The following is a 22,655-nucleotide window of genomic DNA, read 5'->3' on the forward strand; positions in this document are numbered from 1 at the left end:
ATGAGAAAATGTGAACTATGTTATCTAAGAGACTGCCTCAGTGGTTTAGTGGATAGAGCATCTGCCCAGAAGGTGGAAGGTCTGTGGATTGATACCCGGCGGCGCCATACCAAAAGATGTTAAAAGATGTTCCTTGTTGTTAAGTTGGCTTGGAGTCAGTATACTGACACGCACACGCACGCACGCACGCACGCACACTTCAACTTCAGTGTATGAAAGACCAAATTGTTTAATACATGTATCTATATACGCGTTGCCACGGCTATGCTAAAAATGTTCCCAATCGGACATTTTGTGACATCTCCTGAGACCTACAGTGGGTACCCAGGTCAGTATACTGTGTCTTGAGCTGGGTATCCATGTTAAACGGATGCATGGTGCCTTGGTGGGATAGCACTATAGTTGGGACTGGTACACGAACACAGACAGACGCAGACAGACACGCAAACACGCACACACGCACGCACACACACACACACACACACACACACACACACACACACACACACACACACACACACACATACACACTTCAGTGTATGAAAGACCAAATTGTTTAATACATGTATCTATATACGTGTTGCCACGGCTATGCTAAAAATGTTCCCAATCGGACATTTTGTGACATCTCCTGAGACCTACAGTGGGTACCCAGGTAGGGACGGGTATTAAGGGGGTGGGTACCCGAGTATTAAATTTGGACTGGTCCCAGCCCTAGAGCACAATACACATATCCTGAGTTGCATGGGTTCTACCAAATCAGTAAACTTGTTCAATTTGAGTCACATTTACTTAACGTAAAGTTCACACAGATGTAAAACCTGACTTTCTCAAGGGTGGATGACCGTTCACATGTGAGGGTGTAGTCAGGTAATTGCAACACTGTCAAAAAGGATACAAAATGGGAAAGGTTTCCCAGTGCTTGTTGCTGATGCCTGTATCTTAAAGAGCAGATCTAAAGTTTGCCATCGGGTAAAAATCTTAATTCCTTAAGTTTTGTACTGCAGTGTTGGGATTTACAGTTCACGGCAATAATGACAGCTCTAATCGTCATATATTTATCCTGAAAATAAACAGCATCTCCATTGTTAGTGAGGTATAAAAATGAGTTGAGTGAAAAAGCAGTCATCTTGACATTCTCATTCTGCAGCATCAGCTTTTTAATTCATTATGAAATAGGATTTCTTTGTCAAAGGAATTTCTTTGAGGTGGCAACATGTTCACAATTTGTGGAATTTTGACGGTAAAAGGAGATGTCTAAATATTTAAAGAATTAGTTTTTAGCCTACATTGAACTTTCTAACTGCTCCTCTATTCTCATGGGTCCCCAGTGGTCTTAGGTTCCACAACTTGCTGAGCAGAGTTGTGTCCCTTTGGTATGCGTTCAAATCCTCATTTGGTCTAACGATGTTTCTAGGTTTGTCAGCACCATATGTATGTTCATGAGTTTCACTAAAGTAGGAAATATCTAAGACCTGCATCACTTGAGACTTTCCTCCCACATCAAGCTGACATGCCGTTATGTAACTGAAATACTGTTCAAAGTAGCATTAAACACATCTTCCCGAGGCAAGAGAGTTAACTGACTTTAACCAGTGGCTATTACCAGTTATGTCCCTTCTAAGCCTCTCCTATGGACCAATCAGATTCCACCTCTCGTATCATTTGCTTTTGTTTCACACAAAATGGTGGCGCCGAGTCAGGACGATCTGATTGATAAGGAAGATCTATATTGTGATAATACAGGTCTTACATTGCGAAAGGCATCAAATCACCTGAGCACCTTGATTAAAAACATGAAAAGATTTGGAAAATATCTGCTGACAATGAGTTGGCGGTTCACATGCTTTGCAAATCCTGAAATCAACCGAAATCTGCACGACAGTTTACGAACCGGATTTCGATTTCAGTGCACGATTTTGATTGGACGATGCATAGACTCATTAGTCCAGCCAAAGTGTAACTCCATAATACCAGCCTAGTTTGACAAGGGTGGAAACTGGACTTTTATAGTCAGTTAGCTCTCTTGCCTCGGGAAGATGCATTAAACATCACTCATTCACACACAGCGACATACTCTATGAAATCAGCATCATATTTAACACAATATTGAATATTGGCATTACATAACATGCATGTTGGACATTTCTCCATATGTAAGACAAGTATGAGGTATTTTCTAAGATCTGATGTGAAAAACTGCAGCTTTATTCAAACTATTGATCAAATGTCAATGGCGCCATTCCACAAAGTGATCTTAGCGCCTCCACTGACATTCTTCCTACTATAGATTAACATACACTTATGTAGTCTCACTGCTAAGACTTCTTTGTCCAATTGGACCCAGGGTAAAATGTCAGGAGAGCCTGTCCATGGATTTTACTATAAAAGAAATTGCATCATTAGAGCAGATAAACTTCTCCAAGATGTTTTATGGCAGGATGCAATCAGTACCAAAGAAGTAGATTAAGGGAAAGGAAAAGGAAGATTAGACAAGAAAGGAAGGCCATTTTCTTGGGCATGTCAAAGAAAGTACAAAATTCTCATTAGGCCATAACAGCATAATTGTCAGTTGGAAAAAGCTACCATTTATTTTACATGTGAATAATTTTCCTTCTTTTTTTTTATATATCATTATACTCCAATTGCTATATTTAACTACAAAGTGAATAAATGACTGTAAGGAGAAAAAAGAGGTCTATTCATGGATATGATTCTGCTTTGAATATGATCTGGAGAAGAAGCCATGGTCAGCAGATAAATCAAGGAAAGGAAATTCTGAACTTTAGATAACACCTGAATCTGGTACCATTTGGTTAAAAATAGTTGAAAAAATGCCATTTTTTTTCATAAAAATCCATTAAACAAGGAATTACGTTTTAGGTATTGTTTTTTTCCCTATTTTTTGTGACAATGATTGAATTGATGGCATCTTTAAAGAAGTCCTGAACAAGGTGATGAAACTGAGGTTTGGACTTTATATATGGGTTACTAAGTTAATAATATATAATTTATGAATATTGGTGTGGCAATGATATATGGAAACTATATTTACCTGGAATATGGGGATAGAAATAAACTGCAAGTGAATCCATGGCATTTGATTGGCTAATCAGATTTAGTTTGTGTTCATGTAAGCCTTGCCCACCAATGAACTACTGTATCCTGATTGGCTGATAATAGAATGGGTGGAGCTTGTTTAAACATAAAAACCAGGTGCACGCTTTTTGTAAATTTGCTTTGATTTATAACTCCATAAATGCAAAAATATTGATGTCAATGTAGCAATAATCATCAACAGGGTCAACAGGATTTTGAACTGATGACCAACAAAATCTGGCAGCTACATGATTATACTTGAATTGTGGTGGTACGCTTCACTGGGCTTTCTGTTGAAATGTTTGTGTTCTGTGACCATCATTTATCATCCAAAACTGGCTCCCACAGGAGATATGGCTTGTGTGGGATCAAGCAAATTCTACATTGTAGATATCGCTGCAATGAAATTGCATCACAATGCTTTGAAGGCCATTGTGACATCATTGGTTAGTAACCAATGGTTACCATGACGTCACAATCAAACGACATCAGTAATGGCTCTGCTACTGAAGCTGTTAGCAGTACTTTTTACACTTAAGACACTCCTTATGACTGTCTACAAACTGAAAAAGTTGGAAGAATGATGTTGGATGATAAATAAAATCTCACTCGAGTGTCTTTTGATATAAAATATATCAACAGTCGTTGGCAAGCCTTGGAGTTTTTCCACTTTTATCCACTCGTGTTGATATATTTAATATCAAAAGACACTCGGGTGAGATTCTCTGTTTTTTAGTTGTGCAAGTGTTTAGAATACACTAGTACATGTTAAAATTATGGTTAAATTGTATGGTTACATGTGATGTGTCATAATCTGGTTAAAGTTACACTTTACAGTCAGTTGTCATGGTTTTATTGAATTTTGTGGTAACAGTTACACGTAGTTACATATTATGGTTGAATTACATGTTACAGTCACATTATATGGTTACATGCTGTAGTAATGTATCATGGTTAAATGCAGATGTCACATGTAAACATAAGATGTTATCTTTCTGGGAGACAAGCAAATTTGTGTTAGTCCCTCAACCAGTATTCATTGCTATTTCAAATTATATTATGTATATCAATTTATCAGTTATTGATTTCTCTAATTACGCAGAGCCAATGTATCAGTTTCGTCCATGGTGTTACCATGTTGTGAGTGAGTGAGTTGCGTTTACCGATGTGAACAGTATTTCCATCGTATGTCAGTAGCATTTTATGAAAATTGAGTGAGTGGCGGGTTCTGCTGGTAGAGAAGGTTTTGACTTACATCTAGCCTCTGAAATGAACATTTTTTCATGTACGCCTAATGAAATCTGTTCGGCAGATAATCGAGACTGATTATTCTCTGGCGTTGACGTTTTGAATTCCACATTATTCCACTGGGGAAACCAATAATAGGCTGCCTATATATGGAATCAAACTCAGATTGATGAGTGAACACTTTAACCACTAGGCTATGCACTGGTGTATGTTAAATAACTCAAAGTTTGTGATAACATCTAATTATGAGGCATCATGTCATACTTCCTCTCTGGACATCCGAATACAGAAGAGGGATTAGCCCAAGAGGAAGGAAGCGTTTGATTGGTGGGGGTCAAACACACTGGTCATGTTGGAGCATGTGTGCAAAGATGTCTGACGCCTATCAGGTGACCTCAAAAGTGCCAGTAATTGGTCAATTTCCAGACATCATTTCCTGAAACGCTTGCGCCATGTGTCGAAATTGCAATTGTTAAGGATGGTCTCGCATCTATGATGCATTACGTTGAAATTGAGAAGTAGTCTCTTGTCATATGAACAACTTTTTTCGTTGTGATAATGCAATTGACGAACACGTTACATGTCAATTTCATCATGTCATTCATTTCTTCACCCAAGCAAACTGGGGTCAGGACTACATGCGAAGGAGGACTCTTACACTGGTGATGACCAAAGTACACAGTGTATATTACTACACCTTATGGATGCTTATGACGTCTTTTTTTTCTGTTTGTATTTGTCTTTGGTAGGACTACGGACAAGGGAAAAATACATTTGTTTTATGAGTTACAGAAAAGCCTCATGAAAGCAAACAAATGTTTATTAAATTAGGATTCATTTATATGAGTGAGTGAGTTGGGTTTAATGCGCTTGGAACTGTATTCCAGTTATATCATGGCGTAGCAGCTTAATATGGGAGGAAAGAAGGAAGTGATGCAGGTTTCAGATATTTGCCATTTTGGTGAAAGCCTTGAGCACAGGTATGGTGCTGACAAACCTAGAAACTGGGATTTGAACCCACAATCATAGGTTTCTGACATGCCCCAAGTACACACTCCTGCACAGTAAATTGTGGTGCCTCACAAGAGTGAGTGAGTGAGTTGGGTTTAATGTGACTTTTAACAGTATTCCAGTTATATCGCAGCGTGTCAGCTTAATGTGGGAGGAAAGATCGAAGTGATGCAGGTCTCAGACGTTTACCACTTCGGTGAAACCCACGAGCACGGGTATGGTGCTGACAAACCTAGAAACATAATTGGGGCGAACCGGGTTTTGCCTCACAAGACTGGGCCTCCCATGGCATTGGTAAATATATAAGACAGATTGGTCAATTTTGGTAGATAATTACAATCTCATTGTCCAATGATGCCATCACATGATGAAGATGTAATCAGGAAGGGATATGCCAGCATGAAGATCCTGTTAGAATTGATCTTCAGCAACCCATGGTGACTATGCTTGTCATAAGAGGTGACTAACAGAGTCAGGTGGTCAGGCTCACTGACTTGGTTGATGCATGTCATGATATCCTAAATGCGTAGATGGATGATCATGATGTCAGTCCCTGGATTGTCTGGTCCAGACTTCTATGCAGACGACTGTCATAGCTGGAAAATTGCTGAGTGCGGCATTAAACAAATAAGACAAAAGGGATATGTCACCTGTTTTATCCTGGTAATTCAATCTTATTACTGTTTACTAACCTTTCCACTGGGCACTTGTCAGTTTTTCTTTAGGGTTTTGATGGCGATATACAAAAGATAAATAGTTTATGTATGTGTCAGGCAATGTCAATTGCCTTCCCTAGCTGGGAAATATACCGCAGATCATACTAGCTGTTTTTTTCATTTTGTGACTGAAACTTTGAAACAAATTGGATGATTTACAGAATATTTCTACTGAATTAGGAAAATATTTAAAAAATCATTTGTAGTATCTGGGTCTTAAAGTCATACATTTGACTGAAACTTTGAAACAAATTGGATGATTAACAATATTTCTACTGAATAAGGAAATCATTTAAAAAATCATTTGTACTATCTGGGTGAGGTGAGGTGAAATTGGGTTTAACGTCGCGTCCAAGATTATTGCACTTATATAGCGACGTGCATGCATGTGTATGTGTGTGTGTGGCTGCTTGTACTAGTCCGGGCTGATGCCGATTTATAGTGCTAGCTCACTGAGATACCATGCTGCAGTTTAACATGAATACCCCACTCAGACACAGTATACTGACTCCGAGCCGACCAGTCCTTGTTTTAGCCCCTTAATGCCGAGCGCCAGACAGGGTAACAACAAGTACAATCTTTTAACGTCTTTTTGTATGACGCGGCCCGGGATCGAACCCTGGACCTTCCGCTCTCCGGGCGGACGCTCTACCACAGGACCACGGAGGCGGTCTGTACTATCTGGGTCTTAAAGTGATACATTTGACTGAAACTTTGAAATAAAATTGGTGATCAGTAGAATTTTTTTTAGAAATTGCTGATATCATCTATCCACTGGATCTTCTACTTTTCTACACTATCTGCCTATCCCACAGAATGTCTGTGCGTGTTCTGCACAGGTCGAAAGAGAAAGCACATATCCAATAGCACCATGAACTACACACAATGCTACTGATTAAATCCGCTCACATTTTTTCTTTGTTGAACCAAATTGTTGAGGTTCATCAAAGCATTTCTATTCTTTGGATTTATTTTACAATGTGTGTATCATGTTTTTTAACTGCTCATGCTGTAAACAAATCCTAGAAACCAAATTCAGCATGGAACATTTTTCAGCCAAGACAACTGTCTTTTGAATAATTTCTGAGCACCGCTACTATGGGGCAATTAAAGTTGCATCTAAAGTTTCCCACGATTAACAGAATCTTTGAAGGATAGAGGTGTATTAAGTTCCAATTTTAATCACTTTCTTGGTCTCTTTAAAAAAAGGGAAGGAATTTCATTCTCTATGGAAAAAAACCCGAAATTGAATTCTTTTTAATAGGAAAGGTAGAGGCAGGTGAAAGTGACACTTGCAAGTCTTGTTAGTCCTAATGTTGTTTTCATTAAACTTCTGTTAACCCTTGTGGTGAGGATGGGAAATTGAATTAACCCTCAAGCTGTCAGATATTTTGGTTGATTTTGTAACAATGGTTACAATTTGGTAAGATTATCATGTATGGTTTGGAAATAAGAGTCAATTCTAAGAATGAAAGTATAAGCGTTACAGAGTCTAACTGAGAATTTGTGGTCTGCTGGATGTATTTTGATATTTTGAATTTTTATAATAAAGTTTATTTGATGCTCAGAAAGTTGACAACAAGCTTATAGCTAACATTGAGTGTCTCATAAGTGATAGTCAAAGAAGAATTGTCCTGTAAACTCTCTAACGAATTGGCAATATAAATTGTCAAATTAGTATGTGTTAATAAGGGGATGTAATATCAAGAATGCTTGCAGTAAGATGCGACTAACAGGATCAGGTGGTCAGACACGCTTAGTTGGTTGATGTATGTCACCATATCGCAATTGCAAAGATCGATGTCAATCACTGGATTGTCTGATCCAAACTCGATAATTTACAGAACACCATCATATAGCTGGAATATTGCTGAATGCGGTGTTAAACAACAAACAAGCAGAACCAAAACGGTAACTAGGATTTAGATAGTTTGTCATGTATTTGTTTCATCCCAATCCAACTATATAACAGTCTTCTTTTCTCTCTTTGTTGTTTACCCTTGCAGCTCAGGAGCATTGCATTAATTATGAAAGCAATTATCATTTGGCCAAAGGTAACATGGTGGCAAAGTTCTACTTGAGATATACAAAACAATATGAATATTTCAAATTGTCACATTTGATTGTATTTCTACAGTTATGGCATTTGAGATATATTTTCTAATTGATTAATTATCAAACATCTATAGTTTGATAAGGTATGTTGGATAAAGATGGATGTCAGATATGATAGTGGTATCTTTTATAAGGAGGTGATATATATATATATCATATATTAATTATTAATATTTGACATGAGTTGTGTTAGTATTCATAGGTATGTATATAGGGGAGAAACAGTGCATATTATGACAAATATATATATATCAGACAAATATGTACAGATTGCAATATGTTTGTCACACTATACGTATATTTCACAAACAACATTGTGTACGCTTCCAGCAATGTTATTACGCAACTTAAGTCTGTCATAGACATGCAGGGATAGGCACTGCTTCTACAAAAAATCCAACGACCCTTATATGTTATTGACAGATGTATATTTCAGTAGTCTGATGTACATTGCAGGATTTGATGTGTATTTCATTGACGTGATGTATATTTCAGTGGTGTGATATGATTTGATTTCATTGATGTGATGTATATTTCAGGCTGTGAATGTGTGATATATCAGAGCAATGGTGGCAGCACAGGTCGCTTCACATCCCCCAACTTCCCCCAGTACTACCCCCGCGACGCCAACTGCATCCTCTACACATTCATCGGAGATGTCAAGGAGCTTGTAGAAATTACTTTTCTGCAATTTGATATGAAAAAGGCGACATCAAATAAGTGAGTAACTTCAAATATCACTTCCTTACACATCAAATTCCAATACTTTCATACATGTATTGTCCATTTCTCTGATCAAGCTCCTCACAGGGATAACCCATTCACGCTCCCTCTACTGTCGCTGTGATAGGCAGCCACAACCATGCTTGGAATTAGACCTCACAACCGACTGACCATTATGTTTACAAACATCTGATGACCAAATACTCATCCCTCTGCTAAATTATTTTCTTTTTTTTATCTTTATTTAAATTCCTACTAATGTCAACTATTCGGGAGTGCTTTTCCATTAGTCTGCAATATCAAATCAATTCTGATTAAAGTGAGTGAGTGAGTTGGGTTTAATGCTGCTTTTAACAGTATTCCAGTTATAGCACAGTGTGTCACCTTAAGGTGGGAGGAAATCCCGAAGTAATGCAGGTCTCAGACAGATACTACTTCTGTGAAACCCAGGAGCACCGGCATGGTGCTGACAAACCTAGAAACATAATTGGGGAGAACCGGAATTCAAACCCATAATCATAGGTTTCTGTCGTGCCCAAGGGATGCAACTCTGCACAGCAAATCGTGGTGCCTGAGACGACTGGGCCACCCGTGCCCCCTCTGATTAAACAAACAAAATGAAATTCATATGGAACATAGTAAGTTAGTCGTAAAACTTTTCAAAATTCATTTTGATGGCATTTCCAAACACATTTACAAAAATATAAATGTCACATTTGGGGTTAGAGGGCAAATGTCAAAGTTTTTGTAGTGATGGCTTCCATACTGGTGGCATCGATGTTATCTGGAGGATGACAAAAGGACCATGAACTGGTGAAGAGCTTGAGCTCTGATGGGCCAACGATTTGCTGTGCAGGTTGTGTCCCTTCCTTGTTGGTGGGTTTGAATCCCATATTTCACTTGATCTGTGTGTGTCAGTAACATACCTATGGATTATAGCAAAGTATTTTCATCATTCTCACTTAAAACGGGGGCACGGGTGGCCCAGTCGTCTAAGGCGCCGCGATTCGCTGTGCAGAGTTGCGTCCCTTGGGCACGCCAGAAACCTATGATTGTGGGTTCGAATCCCGGTTCGCCACGATTATGTTTCTAGGTTTGTCAGCACCATACCCGTGCTCGTGGGTTTCACCAAAGTGGTAAACGTCTGAGACCTGCATCACTTCAGGCTTTCCTCCCATATTAAGCTGACACGCCGTGATATAACTGGAATACTGTTAAAAGCGGCATTAAACCCAACTCACTCACTCATTCACTTAAAACTGATGCAGCATGACTAACTTACTGCCCCAAAATGGTTGGAACAGCAACTCACTCATGCCAGAAACCTATGATCGTATGTTCGAATCCCGGTTCGCCCTGATTATGTTTCTTGGTTTGCGACACCATACCTAAACATCCACTAATAGGTGTAGTAATATACATAAAGGCATTAAACCCAACTCACTCACTCACTGATATTATATGTGTTGGGCACAGTTCAAGGATGAGCGATCATTAAAAGTGTCCATTTGCTGAAGACAATTTTCATGCATGACTGTGGCCCCCTTCCACACAGTGATCTTAGTGCTAAGATCTTAATTGCCATTCTTTAACATATAGTTGTAGCACTAATATCACATCATGGATTGAGCCAGGGTCGTGATGATGTGCATCCATTGTTGTTTCTCTGGGAGCGACCTTCCACATTGTACATTGGCAGGCTGTGAGATGGCTGTGAGATAGCAGTAATAACATTTTAATGACATTCTATTTTATTTTTTTCACGTTTTCATCTTTGCATTATATTTGTGTCATGACAAAATATGTGCATTTCATGAATTTGAAACTGGAAGTTCGAACTGTTCCATTTTCAAGAAGTATCACATAAAAATTCCACAGAAGTCCTTGGAATGATTGGCACTTTGACATTATGTTAAAATTTATTTTCCATAAATAAATAACAGAGCTATGGAACCGGGCCTCTGGTAACAATTACTAATGTTTGAAAATCATGGTAAAGTCAACTTTCAACACATTGTCATGTTCATTGATACCATGAGTGACCTCATTTGCCCTTCATTAATTGTCTGTTTGACTTCGTAATAATTCAATTTATCATATAATGGGTAGGTTTCTCGGTAGATAAAACCAACCAATTAATATGGTACGTGTTAGTGTCATTTACGAATCAATATGCAAATGCAAAAGGTCAGGTAGGAACTACTTTCAGTGTTTGCAAACAAACTTGGCGTTCCCCTTGTCTATTGAATCAGAATTGACAATCAGGGATCTTGACAAATTACTCAGATAATTGTTATCATTATATGAATAAAAGTCTAAGATACCGAAAATACTAAGGGGGTTGATTTTGATTTGGTATCCACAATGTTTTTAGGGTATTGTAATTTTTTTGACCCACTGTTTCTTGACATTTGGGTATTTCTACTTGAAAACCTTTTTCATAATAATCCCTGTCAATCATTTAAAACTAAACGAATAATAGAATACCCATCTGTGTCTGCTTGCAGCTCCCTCGATCTCTGGGAAGCCATTTTTGTTTGCAAAACCAAGTTATAGAAAGAAAAGCCATATTTTTTTAATCACCAATCAGCTACTGTTCAAGATGCATTGACTAAGCAAGATGGCTCAATTGGCATCAATATTTGCATCAGTATTTGAGTTTGTCGCACAAGCTTGTCCGAATGTAACTGTTGGTAAATGAATTTTGATATACACAATCATTTGTAATATAAGCAATTGTTTTATCTAATAGTTGATATATATTTATGAATTAGTTATATTTCAATAGCGAATTTATAGTTTTTCATGCGTATTTGATAAACTTTGATTTGATTTGTCTGCGTATTTCAGTTTATTTATTGCGTACTTTACGCAAATATGCCTCTTATCTCAAGCTCTGGTTGACCGCAAAAATTGCCAATGCTTAGTACATACAATGCTTATTCCTAATACAGGATATTTACCATCAAAAACGATCACTTGCGTGCTAATCCTACATTCTAATGGATATTTCTTTTGTTTTAGGAATATTTGTTTTCAAGTGCTGTCATACACTTAAAGTCTCTTTTCAATTTCACAAAATATTTATGATACTACTGGAACTGGGAATATTTGGACTTCCACAATTGTATATTCTGAATGGGTATTCCACAAAGTAACTCTTGTGTAATTTAATCACAAGATGCATTGCGTAACTTTCATATCTTCCGTACCAACTGCATGTCATATGAGACAATTTATGGTATTCAGCACCTAAAGGGTTAATAGGCTACATCAATTCTCAATTTTCAAGCTGAATAATCCACATCTAGTAACAAAGATTATACAGAAATAGCTCCAAGTTCAAATTATGAAAACCTTTTAAAAGGGCCCCAAACATGTTATTTAGCTCTGAACATCCATCAAATATACAGGTTTGAAATTGTGACACCCTGAGGTGGCAGATCAGGAGAGTGGCAGCGATGGGCTGCAGAGTTACGATGAATTGCCACCTCCCAGACAATGTTTCTAGCTTGTGGCTATCATTATATCCAAACACCATTAACACCTATATCCATGAAATGAACAACAGCGACATCCACCAGCCATCTTTGTTCCCGAGATGTCGGATTTGCGATGCTTTACCGATATTGATCACGGAGCACGTCAGCCATGATTGGAGTTAACCCCACTAGTGTGGCGGAAATTAAGGTCGCATAGCCGTAGGTGAAGGTTAATTAATGATGACCAAAAGAACGGACAGGGGATTGCCGATTGAGCGTCTCGCTTTGAAATGTACATGAAATCCACCTTTGAAATCGACACTTGTCATTGATGTTAAAGAGCACGAAGGGATGCAATCAGCCGATTCTGAAAGTTAGGGTTTTCCTGGTGGCTTCTGGGAATTATTTAGCAGATTTGCACCTCTGCCTGAACAAATCTCTACCCATCCATTCTGTGCTTGCAAAGTATTTTATGTGAGAGGTAGTTGTGACGCGGCAGCATCTTTGATGTGTTGTTCATTCTTTTCTTTCCATGTGTCTTCGTGGGGAGATTATTCCAGCTACTAAAAAAGATGTGGCACATTTTTGGATGATGTTTTTAAATTCCCATGGTAACTAGGAGGTGCTTTGTGTATTTGGAAGTTGAATTGATGTTTGAGGTGTGGTTGGGGTGAGGTTGTATTCAGGGATGATGATGTGGAGAAAGTCTGACAACGTCTCAGTCGTGCACAGAGGCAAAGTCACAATAATATACACAGTCGCAATCATATCCATAGGCAATGACATAATCGGACACAATAACAGTCACAATCCACTAACATAGTCATTATCACATCCACATGCATTGGCACATCACACCTACTAATAGTCACATCCTTACTCATGATCAGTATCATAATCACACACACACACACCAACATCAACATCCAGGATTCACCTACATTCTACAATCCACCCAAACACACCCAGCCCCAACACCTAAGTACACTTAGCCACCCAGTCACAAGCACCCACAACATACCCCGATCACACCCTAAACCCCACATCTTACCATTAGCACACCTTGCCACCACACCACACCCAGATCACACCCTAAACCCCACATCACACCATTAGCACACCTAGCCCCAAGTCCACACGCCGATCACACCTTTGCCCCCACACCACACCCTCCTCACACCCAAGCAACCACACCCAACCATTAGCACACCTCACCCCAACCCAATCACACACACACACCACCAAACCACACCCTAACAGAACACCAACTTGTCCAGGGAGCTAAACATTACTTGGAAGAATATCTCATCTGGGAATGTTACCTCCACGGACAGACAAGATCCTGAAGCTGTTACAAAGCCACACAGTAATCCATCTTGCCTAGACCTGTGTCCACACACTGTGACCTGTGTCCACTTCCTGCATCTTAATCACCTTCATCGTTGGTAACTTCAAGCCGCTACAGTTGTTAAACCATAATTTGACTGAAAGGAGTCAAAGAGTACAAAGCGCCTTCAACATATTCAAAGAGATTTCACTTTAAATGACAAGATTACTTCAGAGTAATTGAAATTCTTTTAAGAACTTCTAATCAGTTTGAGTAGAATTTTTAATCACTTTAATGCATCTAAGTTAAGTGATTTATGGTCTACTGAAAAGTTTATGGTGTTCTATGTTAAACGAAAACAATGAAAAGTCTCGTAACTTTCCTCATCAGTTTCAGACTAAAGTTGTATAAAGTTTCAGTTTCATTGATGGAGGAAATTAAAGTTCATAAGAGGCCCCTGACCATATGTGATTCCATCTTGGATATATGATATCAATTCCAAAACTAATCAGTGTTCAATACATGCAAAGCTCCCCCTTAAAGATCCGGGTTAGAATTGGTCTTCGGCAACCTTGTTTGTCGTAAGAGGCGAGTATGTTTGTCGTAAGAGGCGACCTTGTTTGTTGTAAGAGGTGACTATGTTTTTTGTAAGAGGCGACTAAGTTTATCCTAAGAGGTGACTATGTTTATCCTAGGAGGCAACCTTGTTTGTGGTAAGAGGCGACTATGTTTGTCGTAAGAGGCGACTAACAGGATCGGAAGGTCAGACTCACTGACTCAATCGATGCATGTCATTATATCCCAATTTCACAGATCGATGTTCATGATATCAATCACTGGATTGTCTTGTCCATCCTTGATTATGTACAGGCCAGAAAATGCCTGGAATATTTCTGAATGAGTCAATAAACATCGAAAAAATACAAAATGATAATTTGGCAGGAGGAGTCTCTGAAAGTGGGTCCTGATTAGCCTGGTTCCAATGAATTAGAAAACAGCTTACTCCAGCTTTGTGTTAATCTGTGGGCTTCTGGTGTCTGGGAATGGTGAGGAATCCCCAGATGTGCTGATATGAAGCAACAGGAATCATTCCATGCAGGACATGTGTGAGAGGACTGCGTTCACGCGGCATAATGAATAGTTATTTGTAGCATCAGTAAAATAAACATTTGTTCACATTATGTGGGTATTTTATCATCACAGAACAGCGTCTAATGCTATATATTTGCCAGCATCCCAGAACCTGTTCTATAATCAGATATTACATCGATGGGAATATCTACCGTTTCCATGGTAACATTGCATTTCATGGTGAAATGTTGCATTTCATTAATTAATATTCTTTATAATCCATAATGCAGCTACCATTCTTTTTCATGATGAGGACGATGTCAGTGTTTGTGGGAGATGATTTAAAGGCTTTAGCCATGATACATGGCCATTATATGTGAATGGGATTCAAATATAGACCTGACATTCAAACGTTGGTAACATGAAGAAAAATACATGGTTTTCAACCAGTTGATAGAATTTGATGCAGACATCAGAGGGATGAACTTTCATAATGCTGTGGATTTGTTTGAAGTTAAGAACAACTTTGAAATATTTTTTATGGCAAAGTGACTATAATGTTACATGCATTAACTCTTGAAAAAAGTCTTCAGAGCGATGGATTTTAGCTTGGAGGATATTTGTAGAATGTTGTCCAACGGTATATCTGTTGTCAGACAAATAAGATATTTTCACAAATTATACGGTAACGAGGGAATAGTTTGTCAGACCATAAGGTTTGATATACAGAATGAAAGTGACAAAACCCTTTCCATATTCATAAGAAATCTCTGGCAGAAGAAGTCGATTGTATGGTTCTGACTATATCATGAGCATGTGTATATGAATCGAAATATTATTGAGATAATTAGGACATACTTAACATACCAAACAAAATATTCTATTCCTTTTAGTTGTAATGAAGTTGCCTGAAATTGTTAATATTGTCAATATTGTGATTGTGTAATGATGTCATTATGATGTCATTGTTCTGTGATTTACAGATGACATCAAAAAGTTTATTTGAAAGTGTCTCTTGATTTTACAGCATATTCTGTCTGTCACAGTTGCTAATTGTGTTTATCTGTGTATGATTTGGGTGTGGGTGCCCCAGTCATCTTGTGCGCTAGAATTTGATATGCAGAGTTGCTTCCTTTACGCATACCAGAAGCCTCTGCTAATGGGTTTGAATCCCGTTTTGACCTTATTAATTTTCAAGGTTTGTCAGCACTCATGGGTTAGAGTCTAAGTGTAGATGTCAAAGACCTGCACCAGTTCTGGGTATTATTTCCTCCAACAATAAGTTGAAATGCCATGATATGACTGAAATAATGGCATTAAACCAAACTCACTCACTCACTCACTCACTCACTCACTCACTCATTCACCCAACCCAACCCAACCCAACCCAACCCAACCCAACCCAACCCACCCACTCACTCACTCACTCACTCACTCACTCACTCACTCAATAGCTATGATATTAATTGTGTTGCATAGAATTTATTTTTAAAACATTGTCATGAAAGATATCTGAATAATACCTATCACTTTGATTAAAGTCAGGGTTTGAATTTTGAAGTTTCTGATTGGTCAGTCATGTGGTTTGATTCCCATGCTGCTTGGTTTGATGGGTCAAGGTAACCTTGGTATTTATGCTGCATTGTCTGGTGCCAGTTTCTAGATGTTGTATGTGTGGAACTGAGACTGTGTTGTTAGAGTAATCAGTAGCTGCCATACTGATATGGTTACTTAAATTTGAGTAATCAGTCAATTTGAATTGCTTGATAGGATTGTCATTCAACCCGAGTCTTGTACCTCTTTAAGCACATATCACAGACAATCTGACTTGTGTCCAAGAACATTGGTAATGTACCCAAGCACTGTGCGCTGGGAAATGGATAATGTATGAAATTTCATCCGTGATAAATCGCAAAGAACATTGAAAAACGAAGCGCGATTTGTTTTCACGATAAAACTTTGTTCTATCTTGACATCATTTCTGGAGATTTGAATATGCGCTTGCAAGTTGATGACGTCATACATTGGACAGTGTTATTTTTGAGTAGGAAGTGTCAGGTGAGTTGTTCCCCATAGATGTAACTGGGCAATGCAGATAAATGTAGTGGCCGAAGTATTGCATCCAAAGAGAGATATGACAATCAGTATTAGGAGAAAAGGTTCAGATACTCGACTAATTGTGAGAATATGAGGGAAATACCAAATTTAACCCACCTGTTAATAAAAGGGACTTGTCCGACATTGCTGAGGTGGAATTCTCCTCAGGGGGTCATCATTATCAAAATATGGGTAAATATTTATATTGAAGCTTGTACATTTTTTCAACATCCTTAAGAGGCTGTACATAATTTTTAGATCTCATATGAGAAATACGGGATTGGGTGGTCAGGCTTGCTGACTTGGTTGTTGCATGTCATCGATCCAAATTGCGTGGATCGATGCTAATGATATCAATCACTGGATTTTCTGGTCCAGACTTGATTATTTACAGACTGCCGTCATATAGGTTGAATATTGCTGAGTGTGGCATCATACAACAAACAAAACATATGAGAAATATATGACTTGTCGTCGTTGTTTATTGTAAAACACTTGGCTGTGATCCTCATGGTTTATTCTCCCTGCATTGGTTTTTCGTATGACAAACAACTCCAACTCCCACTCGTCATTTATTTCTTAAATATTTACAGTTCGTTAAGCCAGAAAATGTTGTGACAATTCACTTTACATCACAGAGTTCGTCCACACCTACCCCTGATCCTAATGGAGGCTGATGATGGATTGTGAGCTTGTTATTCCCTGTAGGAAGGCATGGAATTCATGAGATAGTCTCTGGTGTGTTTATGGTAGCTGTTGTTCCGCTGCTATTGGTGTTGGCACAAAGCTCAAACTGCATCACATGCATTTCTTTGGGTGCACTCATGACATCTGAGCTGCATATTTATGCAGTCGGGAGTTATTAAGTATTTATGGACCCTTCCTGGTAGGTTTTGTCTGTTTGTTTTTTAACGCCGCATTCAGCAATATCCCAACTATATGACAGCAGTCTGTAAATAATTGAGTCTAGTCCGCACAATCCTGTGATTGACATCAGGAACTTGAATCCACGCAATTTGGATACGATGACATGCATCAACCAAGTCAGTGAGTCTGACCAACCGATCTTGTTAGACGCCTGTTACGACAAGTATAGTCACCTATTACGGCAAGCATGGGTTGCTGAAGACCTATTGTACCCCGGATATTCATTGGTCTCCTAGCTGAAGTTACCTTGACGACGTTCTTGAGTCAGTAAAGTTATCGACAGTTGTAATGGTAGACATGTAGAGGACATTTCCTAATTGGCACATCAGTGATGTCGGATGCAATTCCCTTTGATTTGTACCATATGTTCGCATGTTTTTTTCAGATGAACAATTGACTAGCATTTGCATGTGTTTGTGATGGGTATCACCAGTGGCGCAGGATACGCTCACCTTTTCGTTCATGAACACCTGGTATCATCACTATTTGATAGTGATTCATCAACACACATTCATGATATAGTCGGAATTGTTCAATGGACTCTGCTTTCAGCAGAGATTTCTTTTAAATATGGAAAGGGTTTTGTTGCTTTATTATATAGCCATATTGTGTCCCAAATTTGAAACTCATGCAGTGTTCCTGTAGTCATTATAACAAAAAAGCCGCTTTAGATGCTGTTGAAGGTGGTGACAGTCATTTTTACAGTTGTCACAGTTTGCAAATGTATAATGGTCTTGATTAGGCCTGGGACGAGTCCAAATTTACTACCTGGGTACCCGACCCCCTATTACCTGACCCTACTCGGTTACCCAATATCAGAGGGATGAACTTTCATTACTACCCGGGGACCCAATATAGGTTTCAAGAGATATAAAATGTCCGATGGAGAATATGTTTTTATCACTGCTCTTGCAAAACGTATTTAGATACATGTATTAAACGATCTGGTCATGCATACACTGAAGTTGACTTAAGTTATATCTTTATTCAACCATATGAAAAGTAAGAAGGAATGGGTGCAAAGTCAGAAAGAAATGCGAAACATTAGTGACTTGTAGAGTAACCATAGAGTTCTATTTTTTGTCAAAAAACTATATATCACATGACTAACCACGGGTCCGGGTAGTCCTATGGGTACCCGGGTTCTACTGAGTACCAATCCGACCCGGGTACCCGAGTACCCGAGTTACCCGTCCCAGCCCTAGTCTTGATGAACAAATCTGAAGGAAGAAGACTTCATCAGGTGGTGCTGGCGTTAGTGAGAGTCTTTTCACACATATAACAATTAGTGTAAATATTGTCTGATAAACAAAACGTCGAAGTAAATCCTCAAATCCCCATGAGGTCCCCAGTTGGTGTACACAAACTACAATCCAACCTATATTACCATGATGACCTTGAGAAGAAGTAGTCTCAAGATTTTGTTTTCCTTGGTGTCGATGTAGTTTCATTACATCATTTAAGGCCTGCTAAAGGTTGAATGTTTGGTCTTTTCTACGGCTGTGAAAGGATGTGTGACAAAACTTCAAGACTACATTTACTTCTCATTAACTCTGCACTGATAGGAAGAGAAACACATTGATTGGTTGAGAGATCTGATAATTTTGCCCTTTATTTTGCTTTATTTACTTAAAAACTATATCTATCTCATTGTGTTTACCAGTGATGGGAAACTGTTGACATTTTAATATTGTCCTGCTAAGATCTCTGTGACAATTGTAGTCAGGATTATTCATCTTTCTTCCAATTTCCTGGACTTTGATCAGTGGAACATGAGCAGCTCACAGCTTGGCAGGGTCCTTTGATCAAATCTGAAATTGATTAGAAATAATTAGGTTTTGTTTTAATCAGGGTCATCTCAAGTTTGTGACCGCCTCCTTGGTCTAGTGGTAGAGCCTCCGGAGAGTGGAAGGTCCGGGGTTTGATCCCCGGACACGTCATACCAAAAGACGTTAAAAGATGGTACTTGTTGTTACGCTGTCTGGTGCTTGGCATTAAGGGGATAAAACCCTTAAGGACTGGCTGGCTTTGAGTCAGTACACTGTGTCTGAGTGGGGTATTCATGTTAAACTGCAGCATGGTATCTCAGTGAGCTAGCACTATAAATCGGCATTAGTCCAGACTAGTACAAGCAGCCACACATACACGTGCATGCATGTCACAATATAAGTGCAATAATCTTGGACACGACGTTAAACCCCATTTCACCTCACCTCTGAAGTTTGTCTTTGAAATATTTCACTTCATATAGATTCCATCTGTCAAATTTATCAAAACAGAACAGTGTATTGAAAGGAAACCCCTTTGGAATACAAGTGATCTAATTAGATGAAGATGAAACAAACCTTTTATTCAAAACACATCGTATTACACCCATCATATCATTGTTTTACTGCTTATTGATTCAGTTCTTGAAACATATTTGCCGGAAGCTTTTGTCCAAAAGAAGAATACCATAGAAACTTGTCATGAGCAGAAGCCAGAAATTGGAACATATCATTTGAGTTTGGACTTACAGGAGGCATCAAGTGCAGAGATTTCAACTTTGTGTTAGTTCATATCATGTAAAAACTGGAGGAACTGTAATTGAATATTGGCGGTAATGGAGAACCCAAATAGCATTTCTAAAGCTCTGGGAGGAATACCAAGGAGAGGTGTAATACATTTTAGATACTTTTTTTGGAAATAATGAAGGTGTTAATATAGCACCTTGTATGCCTCCAGGTGGTGTCTAATGGATTCCTGTTCGAAGCCTTTTTTGAGTTTTTCATCAGGGTAACATTTTAATAATGTGTCTGGAAAACTTCTGATGCTCTGTTGAGCAGTCATCACTCACTAACTCTGAAACTAGCCAGCAGTAACATTATACTATATCGGTAACACTATTTTTCAGGGCATTATCATTTGCAGAAGCTGAGGTCTTCCATTAACGGCCCGACGAAGGAGGGCAGTTGAAAAGACCGAGGGCTTCGGCAAATGATAATGCACTGAGAAATAGAGTTACCGTTATTATAGCTAAAATGGATGGAATTTGTTATCAAATAAAAAGAATTAACGATACTGGTTTTGAAACATTTACTGCAACCAACACGAATGTCACTGACCCACTTTTACAAATATGGAAACATCATAGAACAAACCAGATGACGTCACTCTTGAACGTGACGTCACCTATCCCTATCCTATGACGTCACCTAACAACGGGCGTGATAATGGCCCGTCGTCAAGCAATATGAGGGCATTATCAAGTTACAGTGGCCAGCTCATTTCTGATAACTTGCGGGCGGTTTAATGATAATTCTATCCATTTTAGCTATAATGACAGTTAACAGACAATGGGTACCCTTACATGAGATAATTTTAACAGTCGTGGGGATACCAGTTAAAAAGAACCATGACACAGCATAGGGCCATGGTTTCAGTAACATCAGAGGATCTGGCAAATCCTTATGTGATGTCACATGATAGATGTTCTGGCATTGTTCTGTGCAGAGTTTTTTATATATAGGTAGTAAGTCCAGATTATGGTGTGATGGATGTTCTGTTTTAACCATTGTTCATGAAGTTCTCTCCACTTCTTCATCAGAAATCCAGAGTGGATGAAGGTTGTTCCATCCTCATGAGATTAGGAACTTGATGTGTTAGATGAGTTATTTCAATCTGCATGCTCCTAGGGGAAATAATTTTTGATACTATAAATTTGGAATTTTGACTTGCTCATATTTCATCGGGGTTTTGACAAGTCAAGGATGAAAGATTTCAAAGTTGATACCACAATCCAGGCCGCCATACCGGATTAGGAGTGAAATATGACAATGCACATGAAATGTACACAAGGCTATCTGTCAGATGATTTCCAAAGCATTATAACAGAACATTCAGCTTAATCATGTAATGCATTGATTCTTCATAGGTAACAGCTCAGTGGCAAATCTGGAGTCGTGTGATAATATTAAATGCTATATGATAGCATGCGATAGTGGCACATGGTCCTGTGTTTTGCAACTTGACTCCTGAGAGTTTCTAGGGCTTGTTATGCTCCACACTGAAGAACATTTAGGCAAGTGACTTTGCTTAAAATATGTCTTTGTTGAATGTGTGAATATGATAATAATATGACTGTTAACCTTAATGATAGCAACTCACAGGCAGCTTGGGTTGTATACTCCCCAGGGAGATGAGAATGAAAAACATACTGATTTGCTGACCGGGGTAATAATGTAGCACTTTGAGTGTGCTTCTGGGTGTGGATTGGGCGCATTATAAATATGCACATAATTATTGTTAACATTGGTTACTATGATATGACCTGGATGAAAAGGGAATGAGATGACAATATGTACAACATGACATGACATGACATGACTGATGTCAAGCGGCTGGTATAATGTGACGTCGATCATTGCTCATTATATCAATCACTGGATTGTCTGGTCCAGACTCGATTATTTACAGGCTGCCATCATATAGCTAGAATATTGCTGAGTCCAGCGTTTAAAAACAAACAAAGAAGCTTAAGTCAATTCAGGGTCAGTCTCTATCTTAAGATTATCAATTTTCTCACAAACTCCAGACAGTTGAGACAAATATCATTCGGAATCTGTATTGATCACCAAAACAATTGGCACAGCTCCATGAACATTCACTACCCAGAAGCTAACTTCAAGATCCAGATGAAAAAGGGGATAGCTCAATCATAATTTAAGTACATCGATAACGATGTAGATTTAACATTGAGTGGTTGTGAACGGCCAGACTGAGGTGAAGCCCCTGCTAATTCTAGTGTAGATTATGGTAACATTGTACCTGGTAGCCCAGGGGACTCGGATGACAACTGTA

At 38.6% G+C, this 22,655-nt stretch overlaps 1 protein-coding gene across 6 annotated transcripts in view; it reads left to right on the forward strand.

The window, feature by feature from the left end:
* Positions 1 to 22,655, forward strand: part of LOC139473673 (suppressor of lurcher protein 1-like) — a 426,338-nt gene that overhangs the window by 272,416 nt on the left and 131,267 nt on the right. For all 6 annotated transcript variants that reach the window (XM_071256369.1, XM_071256368.1, XM_071256371.1 and 3 more), the window contains exon 3: positions 8,729 to 8,909. In XM_071256369.1, the coding sequence (XP_071112470.1) occupies positions 8,729 to 8,909 (181 nt within the window). The remainder of the gene's footprint in view (positions 1 to 8,728; positions 8,910 to 22,655) is intronic.

Source organism: Haliotis cracherodii, unplaced genomic scaffold (genome assembly GCF_022045235.1).
Source record: "Haliotis cracherodii isolate W230 unplaced genomic scaffold, xgHalCrac1.p SCAF_3, whole genome shotgun sequence".
NCBI lineage: Eukaryota > Metazoa > Mollusca > Gastropoda > Lepetellida > Haliotidae > Haliotis > Haliotis cracherodii.